General features: G+C 44.9%; 1 protein-coding gene across 5 annotated transcripts in view; it reads left to right on the forward strand.

Moving 5' to 3' along the window:
* runx2b (RUNX family transcription factor 2b) overlaps positions 1–17,883 on the forward strand; it is a 43,286-nt gene that overhangs the window by 22,678 nt on the left and 2,725 nt on the right. For 3 of the 5 annotated variants that reach the window (XM_083933600.1, XM_083933599.1, XM_083933601.1), the window contains 3 exons: positions 525–629; positions 12,693–12,860; positions 15,387–15,548. In XM_083933600.1, the coding sequence (XP_083789726.1) occupies positions 525–629; positions 12,693–12,860; positions 15,387–15,548 (435 nt within the window). The remainder of the gene's footprint in view (positions 1–524; positions 630–12,692; positions 12,861–15,386; positions 15,549–17,883) is intronic. The other 2 variants (XM_083933602.1, XM_083933603.1) reach the window with 2 other exon arrangements.

Here is a 17,883-nt window from a genome sequence, read left to right on the forward strand (position 1 = left end):
TGAGTCGCTGCAGCAACCTGCCCCCCTCTTCCTGTTTCCTGTGCGTAGCCATGGCTACGTGATGCGTCTGCATACCTCAGACCTTAGTGCTGCTGCTGACTTGGCTATTGCACTCTGATTCATAGCGTTCCTCATGCATGCACATGGGAGCATACACACACACACACACACACACACACTCAACCCCAAGGCAGCAACTGCTGGGGATTATCGAGAAAGGAAGTGACTATTAAAATGCCTCTCGCCCACTCACACTGCGTTACACAGGGAGAACGTCTGGATAACAAGATACTGGCTCTTCCAGTCAATCTTCCATTGTAGGCTTTGCCAAAAAAACCTAAATAGACCCTCTCAAACAGCCGATGTTGTCTGTCGTTAATCCCCTTAAAGTCATTTTTTCCCCGTTTGTATTGGCTATTATATGATCACAACCACACTTGTGACTCGGGGATGGTTTAGCGATGAATGCAGGTCATTGTCTCAACGGATGGTATGTCATTTGATGTTGTTTGATGTCACCACAGGCAAGAGCTTCACGCTGACAATCACAGTATTCACCAATCCACCACAAGTGGCCACTTACCACCGAGCCATAAAGGTCACCGTGGACGGACCGCGTGAGCCCAGGAGTGAGTACAAAGGCACGCACACACAGTACAGTATGGGAATATGCTTACACACAAAGCAAACAACATACTACTTCCTTTCATTTCCCATTTGGACGGGTACACCAGTGATTTAGTATTGTACTTAAAAGACATGGGGGATTCGAAAAAAAATATTCTGACTTTAATCCTGAAGCTACCTTAAGCACTGGATCCTAGATTTCCGCATATACAACTCAATAGCATCTTTCAATCAGACACCAATACAATATTACAAAGTTCCCCCCAGAGCCACAGAAGACACTATACTGTGAGTGGTACACCTTTAACTAAGCTGTGGGTGTGGCTGACTGTGCACGGAGCCAATGGCAGCAAATGCGCTGCTAAAATGGTGCCGGGGTAATAAAACAAGTTAATTAACCAGAAAAAAAAGTTTTACTGGAAAAGGTTCTGATTGTGTTAATGAGCAATCAACAGACTTTTTAATCAAGTTGACCTCTGAGAAAGTAGCTCGGCCTCCCCGTGTGACGGTTTTCAGAGAAAGACGATGAATAAAAAGCACGACAGAATATTCCTGGGAGTGCACTGGGTAGCAGAACGCTAGCATCAGCTCATTTTAATAGGCCATATAAAAACAACTGAGGAGGAAAAAAAACTTTACTATAGCCGTCAGTGCCAACTGGTCTGGCATGCAGCTGTTTCCCCAACCCTCCTCCCTATTCATAAAAAAAACATATTCTCATCTCATGGCGTCTCAATGAACAATATCACATCACAAACAAGCCGCCCGCCCCGACTTCCCCGTCGCATATGGCACCAGGGCGCACATAGACACAGAGGAGCCGGGAGACAGTAGGATTAGTACCACCATCAGTCTCCGTCGTAGGAAACCTGCCCGTGGTGCCAAAAATTGCCTCAGACGCCCAACATTCAGCGTTCATCAACACACACCCTGAAACAAAGGCACATGCTTGTCGTCAAACGCACATGTACTCACAATCACACCCACTTTTTTCCCCTCCATCCTTCCTTGCTCTCTAGCCATCTTGTTTGATCAAAAGCATTTCCTGTGCATCTGCTGTCCCCCGTCAGATGACTTTTAAACAAGTCCTGTGATTTCGGTGGCGAGCAGATGGGAGTCGGAGACGATTTTGTTTAGAAAAGCCTAAGTTTGATCTCAACAAAGTCGCAGTCTTAGATGTGTGCCTCGAGAGCCTTCCTGTAAACTTGGACATATGTGGAGTGAGATTGAGTCACTAAACACTACTACCTGATGTCAGGTGAGGGGGGGGGGTCTGGCATTGTGCAGAGACTTGACTCTTTCATCCATTGTTCTTTCCTTCTATTTGCTCAATTTGTGGTCTGAGACAAAGCTTTAAAGTTAAAGTCTGCATGTTCTAAATTCAGTCTCAGGACACTCATTTAAGCAATAAAGAGTATGTCATCATACGTAACCCCTGAACTTCTTTACTTTGCTGTTAAGTGGTCAGAATTGCAGTGGCGGTGTAATTTACCTAGAAACTACAGCCAGAACACGTCTCCCTCTCAGGGGTCATTAAGCCGAGGTCGGAGGGTGGCAAAACACACATGTGCCCTCTCAACCGCACCTCCCCTCCTCCAGGTTTTCAGCACGGAGAGACTCAGAGCTGAGAGCAGCGGCTGTCTCCAAAACTGTGATTCTATCTGTGAACGCTTCATTGACACATGGGGGGGGGCTTTGTCGGCCATTACAGCTCTATTTTGTGTTAAACGAGTGGGTAATTAGGAGGCCTGTGGTACACCGGGCCCCTAGAGGGAGGGGTCCACACAGAGAGGTTCGGGAAAGAACAGTGGGCTGTCTTAAGCCTGACATACACTGGCACTCTGTGGTCCGTCTCTGTAAAAACACAGCATTGTTTCTGGAAAATACACTGACAATAACATTGGTTTTCAACGTGGGTTGGTAACGGGTCTGAAAAGCTAAATTTAGTAACCGTCCTCCATGCTTTTATTGATGTTTTTATACTTTTCTGGATGTTGTTAGCCGTTTTTGCTCCCTGTTAATGACTTGCCTGGTCGTGGGTGTCTCGTTCAGGAAGGACATTTTGCGTCGGCGTGTTTGATGAGCCTTATGGTAGCCATATGAGTCGTCCTGAAGGATGTCATTTACCCAGCGGTTCTCCATCTAATATCCGTAGGTGGATACAGTTGGACCACCCGCGAATGAGCGGGGCTCATATCTCTGAACTGTGGCGCTGAGCTTTAGCTAATTAATTGCGTGGTCAGAGTGACGAATATCAGTGAGGCCTAGTTTAAAGATCTGTGGTAGGATTTTCCTCAGAGGTTACAGTGTATGTGTATATGTGTGTGTGTGTATGTGTGGGTATGGTAAGTGGTTAGTCAGGTCCCTCTGGCCACTGTGTTATTAGCGGGAGGCTAACTTGGTTTCTGTGGCTCGCATTGTACTTAATCGCTTGACAGCTTTTGGTTACCCTGTGGTTTGCCACTGCACCAGCAACTCAGCCAGTGTGTGCACATGTATGTGTCTATGTGCGTCCAAGCATATAGGCATGTCTGTACGCTCATGTAGATATGATTGAAAAAGCATGTATCCCTGCCCCGTGGCGTCTGCATCTGCATGAGAGGACCCCCATGACATGTTTTGCAGAGAGTGTGTGTTATTGGTGTCATTAGTCTAGTGTAGCCACAGTGCTGATTTGGAGCAGAGCTAATAGGCCTCATTAAATGTCATTTTGAGCTAATAGACAGGGAGGGGTTGTTTAAACCAATATGCTTTTATAGGTGGTTCTGTCTCCTTTCAGCTGCTCCTGACGGTGGCTGTGGCCAGCTGAGACAAACTTCCTGAGCGATAATAACTAAACCATAATAACACAATATACTAGGAGTCCTGTCCAAACCCACTGTTCTCATTATAGTTAATTGATGACAGACAAACATAGGAGGTGACAAAAACCATCGTGGCGTCACATGTACTGTGTCTTGCTGTGGCATACTGCAGTGGTTAGTGTGCATAACTGAGTGTAAGTGACGTGTGTGTGTATTATATGTGTGCGTGTGTGTGTGTGTGTGTGTGTGTGTGTTGTGTGTCAGCGGTGGAGGTTAGCGGTCAGGCCCCTCTCTGGTGTTTGAAGCAGCTGGGTCTGGGGGGATCTGGGCTTGGGGACCGGGTCGTGTTTTGGTTCGATTTTGGTCAGGGTGTTAACAAGTCTGGTGAAGAGGCCCTGGTTACTTATAGGCCTGCAGACAATGTTAGTGGTTCAGGAGACCTGTCTGCCAAGCCAAACTCTTCCTGTGACACACACATACTCACACATATACACAATATGTGCAGATATACTCCTGCATACATTCACAATAATAGCTTTGATAATAATGGTACATTTTATTTATATGACATTTTGAGCTTCATAGGGCAAAAATGAAGACAAAATAATGCATAAGTATAACATGGATAAAGTAATAATACTGTACAGCTAATTGGGGAAAATAAAGTAAAATGTAAATCACACTAGATGATACCGCATGCTGGAAATTATAAGCATGAAAATGCATTTAAAGGGACTTAGACAAAGCTGACATAGAAGTTAGCAAGCCCAAATTTCTCACGCAAAGATTCAAAAGCAGAGAAACCCTCCCAGTGAAGGCTCTTGTCACCTTTAGTTTCTAACCTGGGAACCTAGAAACAGCCAGGAGACCTTAATCAGACGCCCTTAAGGCCCCTTCACATGATACACGCTAAAAACGCTTTGCACCGGCCGTTCCATTCATTTCCTATGGAGGAGGCGGTAGCCCCCAATGTAGCAGCAGCGCCCAAGGAGGCGGCGCGCACCACTCAGATTTGCCTCTCTGCGGCTACGCTCAGAGTTCAAATCAGTTGAAGTTTGTTGCCGCCGACCTTTCAAAAGTGCAAACAATGACATAGAATTTTGTGACGTTTACGTTTCCTAGGCAACCGTTGTGAAATAAAAACAGATTTAATGTCCGTTATCACAAAAATAATGCCGGATACACTCCTTTACTTTCTTCTCTTATTTTTTCTACTTTGCTGGGGGTGACAACCGGCGCTGCTGTTGCCTAGCAACACTAACTGGCTCACTTAGCCTTGCTGGGTCGCTGCGCCCAACCTCGCGGTAAGCAAAGCGCAAAAAACATATCATGTGAAGGCCCCTTTAGGCTGTGCAGCTGACAGGTCAGAAGTTGAAGCATGTTTTTTTGAGTTAGACCAATTGATGTGATTGATCCTTGCTGCCCTACTTTTGAGCGACTGCAGTTGATGGGATAAAACAAAAGCAAGGAAAGCTTTCTCAGAGTTAGCAGAACATAGAAGAACCCCAAAAGGTTTATTAGACAGTTTGTCAAGGAAGTTTTTTAACGTGACAAGATCGCTATTGCGGCCAGGTGTTATTGATACACATGGCTGGTTTCCATCTGCATAAAAAGGAAACACAATATTATATCTGTGAATAATGTCCCCTGAAGGAAACTGCAAACCGAAAGCAATAGTGGACCTAAAACGGAGCCTTGTGGCACACCACAAGTGAGATAGGCAGTAGAAGATTATGCGTGGTTCACTGTATTAAAGGAACTGTATGACAGACTGAAAACTGTTCCCTCATACGCAACATTTTTCATGGCCATATGCCCTCAGATGCACTCACATGCACTGTACCTATCAAAACAAACAGAGAAACTCAGATTACAACACACACAGAGGGATAGTGAATTACTTCTCTGCTAAGGATGCTATTACTCCACTGCATCCTTACACTGCAAATATTTGTTTGCTGCTACATTAATGTTCAGGATGTTGAGTACAGCTCCTTTAAATGCACACTAACTACCTCAAATGCACTCAGACAAACACCCACGCACCAAACAACCTTATGGGAGTGGCTGCCCCATTAAAACATTTAAAAAACTGGCACCTTCAGTGTTGCTAGGCTGGAAACAGTATGAGTGTGTGAGACACCTTCATTAACTTGTCTGTCATGATGACACCGTAAGGCCTCTGAACAGTGTCAGCACGCACACATGCCATTACATGTGCTTGTAGGGTATTATATCCCTGCTATAAGGCCTGGGCTTTGTTTCTGACAACAGCCGTTTATGCTCAGTGCTAATGCTAAGATCCGCACAGATGTTAATTACACTGTACCATACTATTTCGATTACGTCATTCATTATGTGAAGGGATATGACTCTCTTCATGTTTCTGGATTATCATGCCTTGTCAGTGAGCGCCTCAAGCAGCGTGCCCCAAAAATATAATACACTTTTGTAGAGCGTCCAGGTACTTAAAAAGGGTCTGAGAAGACTTAATACTCTTTTTCTCCCTCGCAGACAGTTACGCACCCACCTATCTGCTGCTGCCTTACTCGAAACAGCTTTTAACAATGGGAGCCGGACAAATAAAAACTCACCCAAACATCAGGAGGAGAAGGAATGAAAAGAGGGAGGGAGCGGGGTAGAGGGGGAGAGGAGGAGACTGCAGGCTTTTCCAGAGGCAGTCAGTCAATTGAATGTCTTGTGAAGTTCCTTGAAGAGGTGCCAAGGCCTTTACAACACAAAACACAAAATTATTCGGTGGGAGGGAAAGACAGAGAGGAAGACAGCAGAATAAAAAAGTGAGAAAGGGAGGCAGAAAAAAAAGAATCATAAAAAGAAATAAAGATTATGAAAGAGGGTCCGGAGCTGGTTGGCCCCCGAGCTGCAGTAAAAAAAAAAATATCTCAGTGAGATTTGTTCTCCCCGGTTCTGAATGAAACACTTTCATGTGAGCAGAGGTGTGTGTGTGTGTGTGTGTGTGTGTGTGTGTGTGTGTGTGTGTGTGTGTGTGTGTGTGTGTGTGTGTGTGTGTGTGTGTGTGTGTGTGTGTGTGTGTGTGTGTGTGTGTGTGTGTGTGCACTCTTTAAACTTTGTTCAAATATCGTACAAGTGTGCATATACTGTGTGTGTTTTTGTGTTCAATAAATGTTCCACCTTTAGGAATTGTTGTGTATGTAAGTGTGTATGTGTGTATGTAAGGGTGTGTGTGTGTGTGTGTGTGTGTGTGTGTGTGCGTGCCCTCCCCTTGCCTGGCTTGCTTCCTCCAGGCTGGAACGCATGGACCACACAGACGGCTGGCAGCGCTCCACGACAGCCTGGCTCCCCCTTTCTCTCCGTCTCCTTCTCTCCTTTGCTCGCAGCCTCATCTCCAGCACCTCCTCTCTTTTTCGCTTCTTCCTCTTTTCTCTTTTTTTTTTGCCCCAATTCTATTTTTACTATCTCCCCCTCTTCTCTCTTTCTCTCCTCCGTCCCACCCTCCTCTCCCCGTATACCAGACCCCCATGGTGGACGGGCGTCTGGCTGTCACCCACTCAGCGCTTTCCCTCTCGGGCCACACTCTGCCAGTTTCAGATTGCCACCTGAAATAATTCATTGTTTCTGACCGCTCACAAAAACAACATGGCCACTGTGCGGGCTCCAAATAAAAAAAGTGAAATATAGACCCAGAGTATTCATTCATCGACTTTACTGGCTGTTCCACTGCGAGATGACTGACACACACATACATACACACACACACACACACTCACACAAACACAGACAGGCTGATTCAACCCAGGCTCCATGAGCATGGGCTTTTTTTCTGAATCAGCCCCAAAGATACATTCATCCAAGCTCACCCAGTGATCATAAACCAGCCTGAAGGGCTTAGAAGGCATGACGCGGCACCAAATTTATAAATTATCCTATTTATTCAGGATTTTCTGGCACGCCGCTTTTTCCTCACGTTACTCAGTCAGGCAGCCGGTAGGAGAATTTCATAGTGATGTGTCGGTACGGGGGAGGAGGTTCTTTAAATGAATAAATGGAGAATCGATTCCACTCTCTGGGCTGTACAGTAAATATGAAGCTAAAGCCAGGAGGTGTTAGCTTTCAAACCTAATAGTTCGGTAGACTCTGCACGATTCGGTGGGGGGGGGGGGGGGGGGGGGTTGCATTTTTCTGTTAGCGTCGGCACTGCACTCTGACAAGCACACCAAACATTCGAAACAAATGTCACGCGGTCGAAACGGTCTATTGGACAGAATATCCAACTGAACCACGCCAAGGTTTCCAATGGAGCAAACTGGTTTTCTGGTTTTGCTTTGGTATTTCTAATATTTTATTGTGAAACTATGAGGAAGGAGAGAGGGCAGGTCTTGATGAGAGAGAGGCAGAGATTATGATTTGTTGTCCTTGTTACACAGAGGAGAGATGTATGGTCATAAGTTATCGATTTGAAAGTTATCATCTGTTAAATCATGATTGATTGAATTCATTTAGATAGCACATTTAAAAAAATAGTTCCTTTTGCACTGTTTTTTGTCCACTTCCTATATGTGGGTCACATTCTCACCTAAAGTGAAGCACACGCTCGTCTATTGGCAGCGAAACCGTGACCCATGTTTTAAGGCGTACCAGAATTTGAATGAGCTTTCACACCGCCCCGAACCAACCGGAATATCCGACGAAACACTTCAGGGTGCAGTTAGTGAAAGCACCTGTAGGTTAGCATAAAGACCGGACACAGCAAAACAGCTTGCTTGGTTTTGTCCAAATGTAACAAAATCCACCTACCAGCACTTCTATAGCTCACTTTTTGACACTTTTTATGTTGTTTGTAACTCATTTTATTACCTTTAGACAGATCCAGGCTAACTGTTTCTGTTTCCAGAGTTAATGCTAGGCAGATCGGTCTGGTGAAGTGTGGCGGAGAAAATTTGAAGAACTTTGACGAGCGACCAACTAATCAGCTTTATTTTTGAGGCGGGTTGAAATGTGACGCAGCGAGAAGCGACCGTTCAGTGTAAACAACATGGTGGCTACTGCAGATGAGATGAGCGCAGCTATCGAGCAAGCTCCTCGCTAACGCTTTTTTCTCTTGGATCCTTCTGTTTGAATATCGACCAGGCTCCTGAAATTGGACCTTTTATCCCTAAATCCGCGTTACACAAACTGCAAATATCCTTTACCCACATGTTGTTTACTTTCTGAGCTTTGCCTCGACGCTGTTAGCACGTCATGCGCTTTGTGGATCTGATTGGTTGATTTGGCCCGTATGTTGGTGATAGACAGATGGATACTCCAATCAGCAACCAGTGTTTTCGCCCCTTCCCAAAAGATCATCAATCCATCTGGCGGAGTCAGGTTAAGGCTAAGCTAACCAGTTCGCTGCCTGCAGCTTCATATTTACCATCTTCTTTCAATCTTCTTCTTCCAACTCTCAGCGAGAAAGCGAATGAGCATTATCCCTTTAAACGTTTTAGCTTTGGAAACTACATTTTCAAAAGCACATTGGTACCCTTGTCATGAAGAATCCCAGTACAAACCATTCCTTATAGCTAAAAAAAAGAAAAGAAAAAGGAATTTGAGGAATATTTTTCAGCCAGGACATATGAGGGAACAGCTAGCTATTTGTCAAAACTCTCTGTGCTCAGGCTCCGATCCAATCTAATGCTGCCATTAATTACAGAGAACTGACATTCTGTGTGCCTGCTTGCTCTTACTAACTGTTATCAGATCAGCAGAGGCGAGTTGAATCCAGACTTATGTCTCTGTGACGGCTGAAATAATACTATTCTAGGATCAGTGTGCAACTGTGTGATTAGAGATACTATCTAAAGAGGTGTTATCTAATCAGTATAAATCTTTTATTTCACTGTGTCGGTGTAGGTTTGAGTCTATACTGTGTGTGCACGTGCAGAGGTGTATGCATGATGCATGTGTGCAAATGTGCATGATTGCATACGCAGACGTGTGTTTGCATACGTCCACTCTTGCCTGTGTGCGTTTCTGCGTGTGTATCCTCGTGTGTGTATGCAAGTTGCTCACATCTGGTCTGAATCTGTCCATGTTTCCGGCCGCTGGCTGGGCAGGGAAGTGGCAGGCGCTATCGAAAATCTCCGCTGTTTTCACAGAGATGATGGGAATCTCAGGGACTTTCCCTACGGCAGTGAAATCATCCGCCTTTCCCGCTCCTTTAAATACCCCGGGCTCATTCCTCCACCCTACTAGGGTTCCGATAAAACAGCTGAGACGTCTTGTGTTTGGCAACAGTTGTCGTCTAAAAGGTGTAATTAACTCATGAAAAACTGTATTTACTGTCAAGGCAGGCTAAACTAATGGACTTGAGGTCTGGCTGTTTGGAGTGTAAATTGGACCTTAATGTGGTGGTTGACAAGCTGGATTCCTATAGGAGAAAAATACGTTGCTTTCCTTTAAACTTGGTTGCATCTATAGGTTATAGTAGTCCTGTGTAGAAGCTAACGGTTAACAGTGACAGAGAGCTGGCTTGTCGTGTAGATCAGGATTAAAATCTCCTTAGATGTACGTGTAAATATCAGTGTCTGTCTTTTGGGATCTTCCTGGAAGATGTCACAATCCTAAACCCTCTCTGACTATTTGACCACTTGCTGTGCTCTGTGCTCAGCCCTCTTCACAGAGCCTGTGTGTCCTGAGTGGTTCAGACCCATCCAGTGATCTTAATTTACTGGTCATCAGGGTCTCTTCCTCTCGGCGTGCCTCCCCCCTCCCCTCCCCCCTCGTGCCTGTCCCACTCTGTCTCCCTCTCATCTCCCTCGGTCTCCCATTGCTATTTATTCCCATCACTAGGAGACGGGCTGTGCACAAAGCCCGCACTGTGTCCCGAGGCTTTTTTAGAATAGAAATTCGGTCTGTTGAAAATGGAAACGCTATGATTGACTGGGCACAGCTTGCACAGAGATGGGGAATGGCAGTGAGAGGCACAAATTATCCGCAGCAACGGTGGGGGAATATTATTAATGAACTATGGCTTTGAATTATGTTATAAAGCAAAAAAACACTTCAATAATATGTGGTTTTTCAAGTAGCCTGTATTATTCACGTTCCGAAGCAACTATGCAAAGAAGCGGATGATGAGACTGTTTATTTTGAACGGGTTGATGCCAGTCCGGTAACGTCATTCTAATAAAAGTCATGGTCTGTCTGACTGTCACTGGCTGCATTTTTACTCCCCCCATTCTCCAGCCATGGCCGAGCACAACTCCAAATAGTTGTTCCAGAATAAATGAATTTGTCGTGAAGGGTCAAATGGTTTTATAAAAGCATTTCTGTGGCAGCTTTTTTTTTTCTTCTTCAAACTTCCAGTAGAGGAAAAATGCTACTCAGAGGACGAGGCCGTTTTTGAACTCATTCTTTTGTTTTCATTCGCTGTTTGTTTGATGGTGAAAGTGACCTAAAAAAAAAAAGGCGCGGATGACATGCACCAAAGCCCCTCAGCCGTGGGGCCATTAATGCACATGTTAGACTATTAGGACCCCCAGTGAGGCAATTTTCCGTGGTCTTTGATCTCTGTAATGGTGATTTTTCTGAAGATCTCCTCTCCCTCCATAACACCCACCCGCTCCTGTAGGTGCAGTGCCAGGCCTTTGTTCCCAGCCCAGGCAGCAGGCAGGTTGGGCAGGATTCTGAAGTAGCTCGTTGTTTCTGCCTGAGCCAGCTGGAGCTCTGCCAAGCACAGCAGGAGTTTCTACTCTCCTCTGTTTGATATTTACTTTACCGCCTTTACAGGAGAACTAATGCGAGACCAGACAGACGCACTGACATAGACCTGTGTCAGTGATAAAAAGGACTGTGTGTGCACAGGCCTCTCTTTCTACCCCACCTTTGCTAAACTATAGTCTACACCTGGGCCCCTGGGAGGTTTTTTTGTTCTCCCACTACGGGGCCGATAGAAATAGAGATGGGTTGGCTCAGACAGAAGGAGTGACACGTTGTCTTGTGTTTGCGGGCACGATTGATGTGTTTGCAACGCGCGCGCGTGCTTTAAAGTGTGATGAGGATGAAATCAGGGATATAAAGGGTGTGAAAGTATTGGCAGAGGAATGCAGTAAAAGATATAATATATTTGGCAAAAGTTACGACTCCTGTGGGGATAATGGGGCGATGGCGTGAGAGCTCGTGTTTACCTGAGGAAGAAGCCTCAGGTTAAAACTAAACATACCACGATTCAACTTCTCACTCCCCCATCTTAGCTTTTCTCACATGCAAGGTGATGCAAGATAATTGCCTGGGTCTTTTGTTAATTTGCAGGATGTAGCATCCCTATCTCAAAAGCCTCTCTTTACCTCCCCTTTGTTGAGAAGCACAAAGTGTTTACCGAGTTAGGCATGGCACACGGAAGAAGAGTCATTAAAATGAACATTATAGAGGACGAACCGCATACCAAGAGAACAAACAGAGATCATTTGCATGCGACAGCAATAAATACAATACTGTTTCCCCCAATACGCGTTCAAGAGCAGCACAGTGCAGCGGCTAAATGATTAGCACCGCTGCTATATGAAAATCTCCCTTAACGCAATAATCTCACTATCTCCACTTTAAGCTGTAAGAGTAGGGGATGAGCGAGGAAGATGAATTGAAAACACCCCGAAACATTGACACAATTTAGTTGGTTATCGATTATTGGTCATTCAAAAGCAAAGTTGGCAGCAACAAAGGTTTGACTGCCTGATTACGATGAACACGACGCAAAGCAAATATCGGATCAAATTAGGATTTTATTTATGAATGTAACATTGGTACGGGTGTACACTGGGCCATGTTTCTTGTTATGATTTGATTGGCTAAACTAAACTGTGACAACAGCTAATATTGTTTGCTACTGCAGCAATTGACTAATTAGGGACATCTGCGATCTCTTTTCTATCACAGCGTATTCATTAAACATCTGACAGATATTCCACCTTACTTGAACTTGTGCATTTATTTAAGAATGAATATTTGAATGTCATTTACAGTATTCAATGATTTGATTCTTGTAGGTTGCTAAATCCAGATCTTGAGTTATGCATTACATTATTAGACAGTCTGACAGGTAATACAGGTGCGACAGGAACGTATGGAAGGAGAGGTGAGAGGAGAAGAGAGAGGAAAGGCAGAGTAGCACAAAGGAAGGGGGAGGAGAGGCACAAAGATCTAAAGCCCTTCTCGTGTCAGCACACTTCTGTTACCAAATCAAATTATTTTCCACTGCAGCCTGACACGTCCTTACCAATAAAACCCTGTTGTGTCCCACAGGACATCGTCAGAAACTTGAGGACCCTCCCAAGACCGGTCTCTTCTCAGACCGCCTTAGTGAGCTTGAGAGGATGAGGGTGAGGGTGGCCGTTCCCATTCAAGGCCCCCGGCCGACTCTCAACACGGGGGCCAACTCCTTCAACCCGCAGGGACAGACGCAGATAGCAGGTGAGCACCCCAACTTTTACCTCAAACCCAAAAAAGCTGAGGTTTAAGCACCGTGACAGCAAGCAGTCAACCTTGTGATCTCACTGTTCTGTAGATGACCTTGACCTCTGACCCCGCCTCTGTAATGATCCTCTGGGATTACAAGGTTAGGGGTCGACAGTGTTTCAAGTGTCTTCTGTCCTTAAAATAACTTTAAAATAGAGAATATTTTTTACAACCTATACAGGTATTCAGAATCAGAAGTGTATTTCAGAGTGTACGTCACCTCTCACAGTTTTTAAACAGGATGAAATATATTTTATTTTGATATATGAAGTCATGTTATTACGGCCAGGCAGTGATACATAAGTGATAACCTAGAGTGAGCAGGTCATTAATGCAGGACCTTGACGCAAACCGCCCTAAATTATCCTGCTCATACACATAATTTGACACAAAACATTGATTTAAAAATGATTCCTTGACCTAAAAATGGCCCCTCAGAGTCTATGTTCAGTGGATGATAAGTGGGTTCATAGCAACGGTCTGCTAGTCAGAAATAACAGACCACAGAATGTCGTCATTTTAATCAGAATCAAGTATCCATCAAAGCTGTGTAATAAAAGATATTTCATTAGGGCTGGGAAATCTTTCAACATGCTGCATATCGACGTTCGTGATTGATATGATCAAAAGTCAGTTGGGAAAATGACCAATTTCTAGAAAATTGCAATTAAAAAGCAGCAAAATGGGTCATTCCTTTACTTTTACGCCTCTAAAAGGATCTGTATGATCTAATACAAAACTTTATAACACTGAACATCTATTTGATCTGTTTGCATTCGAGAGACAGAAAAATAAGACACAGAATAGGCAACGTTTAGTGTACGTAAGGTGAAACATCAAACCCCACTGGAGCCCTGTGCACATCCTGACGGGACCGCGGAACGCCCGGTGCCGTGCAGATCGTCTGTCTTTCTCTACTCCGTCACTCTTTCAATCTACATCCTAGAAGGTAACAGCATCTCTCACGGTTGGGGATGGCTGCCACCTGATCGCCCCCCCACACCTCTGGAGGCTCGTCATTTAGCTCTTAGTTACTCTCTGGCACGGCTTTGTAGTTACTTAGTGGATCATTTGAGGGATGGTTGAACAGCGTAGCAGTGTGGCAGCGAGCGGGAAGGGTTATTCACTGGGTTGGATGTTAATTGAATGTGAGCGAGTTCAAATATTTTGAGGTGAAGCTTGAACGTTGTACCCGTTGGGCGTTGAATTGACTTTTAAACTGGATGTTATTCGACACTATTAATCATATAAAAGTCAAGTGTAATTAAAGTTTTCATACACTTGAACTGTCAATGGTTAGGTTGGTTTGATGATGTTTGCATTGCTACGTACCACGCGGTGTGGCTGTTGGACGTTTTACCATTATCTATAACTTTAAGCAAACACTTTCTATCTGTCTTAATCCTTTATCTGTTAATTTTAGCTAACTTTTAAAATGTTTATTCATCATTTTTAGCTGTCTATGTCAACTTTGTATCCATCCATTTTTGACTGCTTTAAACCCTGTGAACTCTCATATAGGATTCAGGATTTAAAGCTAACTCAGTGTATTCTTAAAATACTTTACAACAAAGGTAAAAATCACACACTTAAGTAATGTTGAACTAATGCACAAATGAATGCAGGATGAGTCATGAATTCCCGTTGCTCACCATTAACAAATGATGGAGTCACTATGACTTCATGTGATTAGTTCACACTTTAAAGATGATAAAGGGTTGGATGGCTAAGTTACTTCATGTCATACATTAATAAAAGTGTGTTTCCGGACCATGCATTTGTTCCAGCTAATATGGTCGCATACCAGTTCATGTAGGAAGTAATTGTGAATAACATTCCTTAACTGATGATCTATAGTGTACTATGGTGAGCATCAGGAATTCATCATGACTCATGCATTAGTTAAACAATACTTAAGTATATGATGTGTACCCTTATTGTAAAGTGTTCAGCAAGTCTAAGATCTTTCTATAACCCCTGTCAACTGCTGTGGTTGGGAATCACTGAGTTAAGAGATGTAAACCAACCGACTTCCATGCCTTACAGTAGTGTTGCAACACAATCAAGTGTGCGCAGCGGCTGTTTTCTTGGTTGTCTGCTGGAGTGTTTACATCCTGGTTGTGTGCCAGCGAGGCTCTCTGTGCCTCAGCTGCGAGCACAATGTTTTATAAGGCAAACAGGAAGAACTCCTCTTCGAAGGTAAACATTAGATGTGTCATTACGGGGGATGTTGCATAACGCGCCCAACTGATACCGCTAATCCTGGAGAAACAGACGCTAATAATGCCTACAGTCGTTGTGAATGTTATTGTCAATCTGCTGTGCATAATACCAAAAATCAATAGAGCATCTGAACCAGCCGATGGGTCACTGGTAATTATTCTTTCTTTCTCTTCTGTTTTTTCTCCTTGTTTGTCATTCTGGGCTTTTTTCTCTCCTTACTCCCTTTTTCCTCCCTTTGGCTTTCCTTCTCCCCATCAGACCCTCGTCAGTCCCAGTCCTCTCCTCCCTGGTCTTACGAACAGACGTACCCGTCCTACCTGAGTCCCATGGCGTCCCCCTCCGTCCACTCCACCACCCCCCTCTCCTCCAGCCGAGGCACGGGCCTGCCTGCCATCAGTGACGTGCCTAGACGATTGCCAGGTAGAACCACTACTCTGCCACTGTGTGAAACCAGTAATCCAGATAATACATTTTCTTATGCGACAGATGGAGGGAAGGGGAGAGAGAAAGACAGACGCGCACACACCAAGCTCACGCTCAAAAGCAGATACACAAACAAAGACTACAAAAACTAAAAACATCTATGTGCTACTAATTACCGGAGACTAACACAGCACAGCGAGATGCTATTAGCTCATTCCCAAAGACAGGAATGAGGCATGCAGTCAGAGTTTGACTGTCTCTCCAGAGAGCGCTTTGGATGGCGTGGATGACAGTGAAGGGGGAAAAAAACACACGATTGTTTCCGTATTTTCCTCGCTCCAAGCCTTTGATCCCAGAGGAGTATGGGTAATAACAGGCCCAGAGATAATAACAGGCTCGTGACTGACAAATAAAGTGTCTTTATAGCAATACACTACTCTCACAAGGCATTCTGGGTAATATGTTTGCCGTAACAGCAGCATCTGTGTTCCAATTTGTCTGTTTTTCCCTTAAATGTGAAAGCTCTTTTAAACTCCCTGTACATGCCGCCAGACAAGTTTCTCCCCCGTACACCTGTTTGACTCACTGCCATGTGAGGGTTTTTTTTCTACCCTCTTTTTCCCCCCGTCTGTTTTCTTGTGCTAACATACTACACCCTCCTGTGTCTGTATGTATGTGTGTGTGTGTGTGTGTGTGTGCCCCGAGCAAGGGTGAGTGATTACGCGACGCAGCAGTGTGACTCTGCATTAGAAAGGGTTTAAAATCCAGCCAGCTGCCTTGTCAGCTTTGATTAGGTTGGTCTTTCCCTTCAGCTTTCATCTCCCGAGCGTCGGGCTTTGTTCTCAAAGTGACGCACGCGCATGCACGAGCACACGCATAAACACAGGCCCGGACCTCGCCTCCCGCCTTCACCCACTTGCACACCTCGAGCACTTAATGCCTTCTAAGCGATGCGACTAAGGCTCTCAGATCTCTGGAGATCATGTTGACACCTCGCCAGGCTGCTCTGTAACAGTATCCAGCCACAGAACATACCGACAAGCATAAGCACAAGCTGATATGGACGCTCCAGTGCAAACTCTGCACCGACCTCCGCACCCCTCCGCACACACCTTCACACAGTCAGGTGTTGAAATGCTACAGTTGCAAAAGTTCATCAGTCAAATAAAACGACTAATTCGGAATTGATGCTCCAGGGCTTATAAAAAAATGTTCCAAATATTTAGACATTGTTCCGCTCTGGTTTCATTTAGGCTAATAAAGTTCGATCTGGCTCGTCATCACAGGGCCCCTTTGAGCACTAAAATAGGTCCAAATGTTAAAAGCAGGAGTCAGGAGTTTATTGAACAGCGCCGGTCACGTCTGAGATCACACTGCTCCACTACAGCGGAGACAATCACCTACTATTTCTGTTACAATCAAACGGATCTTGTGGAAAGAGGAAGTTTAAAGGCCTTAATTGGCAGCATATGCTATCTGACGCTAGCGACAAACTGGGCTTCACAATTCCTGCACATAAACACCGCGTCCCCCCCTCCTCTTCCCCGCCACCCCCTGTCCTCTCGCAGCAGACATGGTGACACGGAAGACGCCTGGTGATTTATGATAAGAGCGCCATGGCTGGACTAAACCACCAAGAGGAGACAGGAGGGAGGGAGGGCGAGAGGGGGAGGACCTCCTATTCCCCTTAAACTCTGCGCCCAGCGCGAAGCTCGCCGCAGCCAGTTAGTGGTTTTTGGGTATTTTTTAAGGGATGAAGCGAAGAGAGGAACGAAGGGTGAGATGGAGCAGCTCCTTCTCGGCTCTCTCTCTCTCTCTCTCTCCCTCTCTCTCTCTCTCACTCGGCTTGCACGCGTGCGCACGGACACACACATACACACACACGCTGGAGCCGATGGGAGGCGAGGAGAGGAGCCACATCAGAGCTCAGCCCTGCCTCATTATGGATCTCATGGAAACTGTTTCTGCTCAAAGTGTTTCCACATGTGCAGCTCCTGATTCATCCCAACTGCTTTTTTTTATGTGCATACAGTATTCACACACACACACATATACACACACCCCTCACACACACACACACACCCACCCACCCACACACACACACCGTTTGCACACACGCATTTGCATGGATAAACAGTTACACAGATACACATGCCCCAACACACACACACAAACACACACACACAAACATAAATATGCAGAGGTGTAAACATATTAAAGGACATGCATGCGTTGGACTCCTCTGATGTGTTGGTTAACTTTATCAAAACTCAAGACTTGAAGTGAAAAACACCAGTGAAGTTGATGAATATAGCAATATTTATAGATAAAT

Source organism: Echiichthys vipera (assembly GCF_963691815.1).
Source record: "Echiichthys vipera genome assembly, chromosome: 19".
Taxonomy (NCBI): Eukaryota; Metazoa; Chordata; class Actinopteri; order Perciformes; family Trachinidae; genus Echiichthys; species Echiichthys vipera.